This window comes from Passer domesticus, chromosome 31, assembly GCF_036417665.1.
Source record: "Passer domesticus isolate bPasDom1 chromosome 31, bPasDom1.hap1, whole genome shotgun sequence".
Classification (NCBI taxonomy): Eukaryota; Metazoa; Chordata; class Aves; order Passeriformes; family Passeridae; genus Passer; species Passer domesticus.
The window spans coordinates 1,989,839-1,996,054 of NC_087504.1; the positions used below are offsets into that span (position 1 = coordinate 1,989,839).

Genomic DNA, 6,216 nt, shown 5'->3' on the forward strand with positions numbered 1-6,216 from the left:
CGTCAGATGGTCGGGCCCGGGCGGTGAGTGCGGAGCGGGGCTGAGGGGGTCCGGGGCCGGGGCTGGGGGGAACCAGGGACCGAGGGGGATCCGGGGCTGGGGCTGAGGGAGCCCAGGGAGCGAAGGGGATCCGGGGCGGGGGCTGAGGGGGGTCCGGGGCCGGGGCTGGGGGGAACCAGGGACCGAGGGGGATCTGGAGTCTCCAGCCTGGAGGGATCCTGAGGCGCCCCGTGGGAGAGCGAGGTGGGCTCGGGCCGGGACGTCCGGACCTGTGCGGTGTTTTTGGGGGCCCTGTGGGGTGGGGGTGGGCCCCTAGCGGGACAGCCGGGTCCCTCAGGGGTGTTGGATCCCTGAGGGGACCTGACCAGGGCATTTACTGCTCTGGGGTGTTGCGGAGCCCGTAGCAGGACTCCTGGCATCCCTGAGTGCTGGCGGCGGGGGGGTGAGGGCACCAGCTCAGGTTTCTCTGGGTTGTTAGAGGCTCAAGCCAGGACATTTGGGTCCCTGTGGGATATTGAGGGGGGTACTGGGACCACGGGGCCCACACTGGGGCGGTGAGCAGAGCAGACCGGGATATTTGGGTTCTCGTGGAGGGGTCTCACCCATCCTGGGACACCTGGATCCCTTTGGGGCACCCAGTCCTGAACCCCCCTGAGCTTCTGCGAGGTGTGGGGGAGGGCCCGTGTCTGTGGGATGTGAGGGATTTCAACCAACCCCATCTCTGTGGGGCTATGGGGGATCTATACTGAGAGTGTCTGGATTCCTGTGGCATGTGGGGCACTCAGATCAGGACATCTGGGTCACTGTGGGGCTGTGGGGCGGGTCTGTACTGAGGGTGCCTGGGTCCTTGTGGCATGTGGGGGACTCAAATCAGGACATTTGGTCTCTGTGGGGGTTACGGGGGGTCTACACCAAGGGTGCCTGGATCCTTTTGGCATATAGGGGACTCAGATCAGGACATCTGGGTCTCTGTGGGGCTACAGGGGACCTGTACTGAGAGTGTCCGGATTCTTGTGGCATGTGGGGGACTCAAATCAGGACATTTGGTCTCTGTGGGGCTATGGCAGATCTGTACCAAGGGTGCCTGGATCCTTGTGGAATGTGGGGGGCTCAGATCAGGGCATCTGGGTCTCTGTGAGGCTATGGGGGGTCTATAGCAAGGGTGCCTGGAACCTTATAGCATGTGGGGGATTCAAAATCAGCACATTTGGTCTCTGTGGGGCTATGGAGGGGATCTATACCGAGGGTGCCTGGCTGCTTGTGGCATGTGGGGGACTCAAATCAGGACATTTGGTCTCTGTGGGGCTACAGGGGACCTGTACTGAGAGTGTCCGGATTCTTGTGGCATGTGGGGGACTCAAATCAGGACATTTGGTCTCTGTGGGGCTATGGCAGATCTGTACCAAGGGTGCCTGGGTCCTTGTGGCATGTGGGGGACTCAAATCAGGACATTTGGGCCTCTGTGGGGGTTACGGGGGGTCTATAGCAAGGGTGCCTGGATCCTTTTGGCATGTGGGGGACTCAAATCAGGACATTTGGTCTCTGGGGCTATGGGGGGATCTATACCAAGGGTGCCTGGGTCCTTGTGACATGTGGGGGACTCAAATCAGGACATCTGGGCCTCTGTGGGGCTATAGGGGACCTGTACTGAGAGTTCCTGGATCCTTTTGGCATGTGGGGGACTCAAATCAGGACATTTGGTCTCTGTGGGGCTATGGGGGGATCTATACCAAGGGTGCCTGGGTCCTTGTGACATGTGGGGGACTCAAATCAGGACATTTGGGCCTCTGTGGGGGTTACGGGGGGTCTATAGCAAGGGTGCCTGGATCCTTTTGGCATGTGGGGGACTCAAATCAGGACATTTGGTCTCTGGGGCTATGGGGGGATCTATACCAAGGGTGCCTGGGTCCTTGTGACATGTGGGGGACTCAAATCAGGACATCTGGGCCTCTGTGGGGCTATAGGGGACCTGTACTGAGAGTTCCTGGATCCTTTTGGCATGTGGGGGACTCAAATCAGGACATTTGGTCTCTGTGGGGCTATGGGGGGATCTATACCAAGGGTGCCTGGGTCCTTGTGACATGTGGGGGACTCAAATCAGGACATTTGGTCTCTGTGGGGCTATAGGGGACCTGTACTGAGAGTTCCTGGATCCTTTTGGCATGTGGGGGACTCAAATCAGGACACCTGGGTGGGTCCCTGTGGGGTACCAGGCCTCCAGCATACAGGGGGGTGGCAGAGGGGCTGTCACCCAAGCCGGGCTGCCACCAACACCCCCGTTCCACCCTCGTGTCCCCTCAGCAGCCGCTGCTGTGGCCCCCCCAGCGCCGGCCCTGCCATGAACTGCCGCGCCGAGGTGCTGGAGGTGTCGGTGGAGGGCAGGCAGGTGGAGGAGGCCATGCTGGCCGTGCTGCACACCGTGCTGCTGCACCGCAGCACCGGCAAGTTCCACTACAAGAAGGAGGGCACCTACTCCATCGGCACCGTGGGCACGCAGGACGTGGACTGCGACTTCATCGACTTCGCCTACGTGCGCGTCTCCTCCGAGGAGCTCGACCGGGCCCTCCGCAAGGCTGTCGGGGAGTTCAAGGTCAGGGGGAAGATGGGAGCACAAAAGGCATTAAAGGGAAGGCACACGTCTCCAAGGGTCCCCCAGGATGGAGCAGGGGGATCGTGTGGGTGGGTTAAAAGGAGCAGATGAGGGCATTGGATCTGTTCAGCTGGAGGAGACTGAGAGGAGACTCAGCTTTGTCCCTAGGACAGCTCCGATCTCTGCTCCCTGGGACAGTGACAGGACTGAGGGAATGGATAGGGCTGTGGCAGGGAAGGGGTAGGCTGGATATTGAGAAAAGCTCCTTCCCCCAGAGGGTGATTGGGCACAGGAACAGCTCCCCAGGATGTGGTCATGGCCCCGAGGCTGCCAGAGCTCAGGGAGTGTTGGGACACCGCTCTCAGTGGTGGCATTGCTGGGGTGTCCTGTGCAGGGCCAGGAGTTTGCCTGGATGATCCCTGGGGGTCTCTTCCAGCTGAGGACACTCTGTGATGCTGTAGAACCCAGTGGGATGTGGGATGTGCTCAGTGCCTGTTCCCCCATGAAGCCCGTGCTGTCCCGCAGGACGCGCTGCGCGGCTCCGGCTCCGACGGCATGGGGCAGATCTCCCTGGAGTTCTACCAGAAGAAGAAATCCCGGTGGCCCTTCTCGGACGAGTGCATCCCCTGGGAGCTGTGGACCATCAAGGTGAACGTGGTGAACCTGGCCAACGAGCAGGAGCGGCAGATCTGCCGCGAGAAGGTGGGGGAGAAGCTCTGCGAGAAGATCATCAACATCGTGGAGGTGATGAACCGCCACGAGTACCTGCCCAAGATGCCCACCCAGTCCGAGGTGGACAACGTCTTTGACACCAGCCTGAAGGACGTGCAGCCCTACCTGTACAAGATCTCCTACCAGATCACGGACTCCCTGGGCACCTCGGTCACCACCACCATGCGCCGCCTCATCAAGGACACGCTGGCGCTGTAGGGCTGGTGTCACCCAGGCAGGGTCACCGTGGGCCGTGGCATTTTTGGGGCAGTGACTCTGCTTGGATCCCCTCCTTCTTCACCTGCAGAAAGCCTCTGGGAGGAGCTTGGCTTGGCCTAGCCTGTAATTTGGAGGTTGCTGCTCCTTGGTTTGTGCCGTGGGGTTTTGTCCATCCTGGAGAACTGGCTCAGTGGCTCCGGCCTGGCTGATGACCGGGGTGAGTCCTCAGGGCACGTGTGGCACCAGCCCTGAGTGGAGCAGGGGCCTGGCAGAGGGTGCTGGGAGTCAGGGTGGCACCCCAGCCCACCCCTCTGCAGTACACTTGGTGCCACACAGCCAGTGCTGGCCGTGTCCCTTATCACCACCTGTCCCCAGTGTCACTGCTGTCCCTGGGGGGCCAGAGCTGCCCCAAAAATAAAGAGTTTCTGCTTTCATATGGAGCCTGGTCATGTCCTGGCTGTGGGGGCCATGGGAGGGGGCAATGGATGCTGAGGCTGAGCTGGTGGTCCCCATCACATCCAAAACCAAGGGGCTGAGCTGGGGGGTCCCCATGGCACCCCTGAGCTGTGGAGCTGAGCTGTGGGACCCCGGTGTAATAGAGGTGAGCTGGGGGTCCCCATGGCACCCCTGAGCTGTGGAGCTGAGCTGTGGGACCCCGGTGTAATAGGGGTGAGCTGGGGGTCCCCATGGCACACTCACACCATGGGGCTGAGCTGGGGGTCCCCATGGCACACTCACAGCATGGGGATGAGCTGGGGGGTCCCCATTGCACCCCTGAGCTGTGGAGCTGAGCTGGGGGTCCCCATAGCTCACTCACACCATGGGGCTGAGCTGGGGGTCCCCATGGCACACTCACAGCATGGGACTGAGCTGGGGAGGGGTCCCCATTGCACCATGGGGCTAAACTGAGGGACCCCATAGCACACTCACACCATGGGGCTGAGCTAAGGGACCCCTGTAATGGAGCTGAGCTGGGGGTCCCCTGAGCCATGTCCCCATTGCACCCCTGAGCTGTGGGGCTGAGTGGCTGCAGTGGGGACAGGCAGAGTGGGGAGCCCCAGCTGCCCCCCAAGGCACCTCGGGAGGGGGCTGGGGTGACTCCCCCTTCCTTGCAGGACTCTGCACCCCTCCAGGGGGGCTCCAGGGCGGAGCAAAGCTGCTGCCCCTTGCCGGGGGGGGAACCCAGCGCCAGGGAGCGTGAGGGGGGCCGTGGAGGGAGGATAAGACAGTCCTTGACATCACTTAAACCCTCCCGTCTGTCACCGCCACACTCGGCTCCCGGGAGGAAGACGAGGAGGAGGAGGAGGAGGGGGACATGAACGCCACCCGCGAGGACACGGGGGTGAGCGAGGCTGCCCAGATCGCCGTGGTGCTGGTGCTCTGCCTCGCCGTCACCTTCGCCATCCTCTTCCTCGGCTGCAACCTGCTGCTGCAGGCCGAGAGCCTGGCAGCGCCCGCGGCGCAGGGGGAGCGGCGCCTGTCCGAGCCCGACGGCGGCACCGAGGGCACGTAGGGACCGGCTGGAGCCTCACGGATGGACAGATGGACAGATGGACAGCCGGGCACGGCTGGGTGTGGATGGACAGATGGACGGCTGGGTGTGGACGGACAGCAGTGTCCTTGCCTGTAGCACCTCTGAAGGTGTGGAACGGCACGGGGCTTGTGTGAGTGGATGTCACCGAGGGACTGAGCAGTGAGCCCAGTGGATGGACAGATGGACGGATGGACAGATGGACAGCCGGGCATGGCTGGATGTGGATGGACAGATGGACAGCTGGGTGTGGACGGACAGCAGTGTCCTTGCCTGTAGCACCTCTGAAGGTGTGGAACGGCACGGGGCTTGTGTGAGTGGATGTCACCGAGGGACTGAGCAGTGAGCCCAGTGGATGGACAGATGGACATGGATCAACATGGATGGACATGGCCGGGCAGCAGCATCCTTGCCTGCAGCATCTCCAGTGACCCTCGGGAGCAGAGCAGGATGTGCACTGGGATCCTGCCCTGAGCACTGGGGACTCGGGTGGCTGGATGTCACTGAGGGCAGCTGGGACCTGCCTAAGCCGGACGGACGGACGGACAGACAGCAGCGTCTTTGCCCACAGCATCTCCGAGGGTCCCCCAGGATGGAGCAGGGGGCTCGTGTGGGTGGATTAAAAGGTCCCAGGTCAGCAGCGGCGCTGGGGGGGCTGAGGCCGGGCCAGATCCCACCCTGGGTGTGGCAGTGCTGGTAATCCCCCCAAGAGGATTAGGGGAAACTTTTATTCCCTGTTTCAGGGCTAATCCCTGGCCTGGTGGGGCTCAGCGAGGGAGGCCAGGACCTCGTGCTGCTGCTGAGGGTCTGGGGTGGCATCCTGCCCTTCCCAGCCCCTCACACCCCCATGGCCACATTCCACCCCCACGAGCCCTTTCTGCCCTCCTGGCCCCATCCTGCCCCTCCTGTCCCTTTGGGACCTCATCCTGCTCCCCCTGCAGCCCCTCCCAGCCTCCAATCCCAGTCCAAAAGTGGGGTGAACTGGGACCACCCCACACTGGAGTGGGGCTGGGGATGCGGGGGCTCCCAATTCCTCCCAAAAACAGGTCCCCCCTCTCCTTAATCCCACAGTTTTAATAACAGCACTGCAAAACTCTGCCAAATGTCTGGTCCCTGCACATCTCTGTGCCCCCTCCCTGCCCCCAAGCCATAGGACCACAGCCTG

At 62.3% G+C, this 6,216-nt stretch overlaps 1 protein-coding gene across 2 annotated transcripts; it reads left to right on the forward strand.

Annotated features, from left to right (window-relative positions):
- On the forward strand, window positions 1-3,954 carry ATG101 (autophagy related 101). 2 transcript variants are annotated; one of them, XM_064401087.1, is made up of 3 exons: window positions 1-23; window positions 2,302-2,590; window positions 3,116-3,954. In XM_064401087.1, exons 1-3 carry the CDS (start codon window positions 7-9, stop codon window positions 3,518-3,520), a joined length of 711 nt encoding a protein of 236 aa, XP_064257157.1. In that variant the 5' UTR covers window positions 1-6; the 3' UTR covers window positions 3,521-3,954. The 2 variants fall into 2 exon arrangements, with proteins under 2 accessions (XP_064257157.1, XP_064257158.1); XM_064401088.1 differs by lacking the exon at window positions 1-23 and adding an exon at window positions 219-243.
- Window positions 3,955-6,216: the final 2,262 nt, after the last annotated feature.

Excerpts from the sequence above, each read along its gene's own strand:
- ATG101 (XM_064401087.1), top strand. Across the intron at positions 2,591-3,115 it reads AGGCTGTCGGGGAGTTCAAG|GACGCGCTGCGCGGCTCCGG; the intron begins GTCAGGGGGAAG and ends GCTGTCCCGCAG.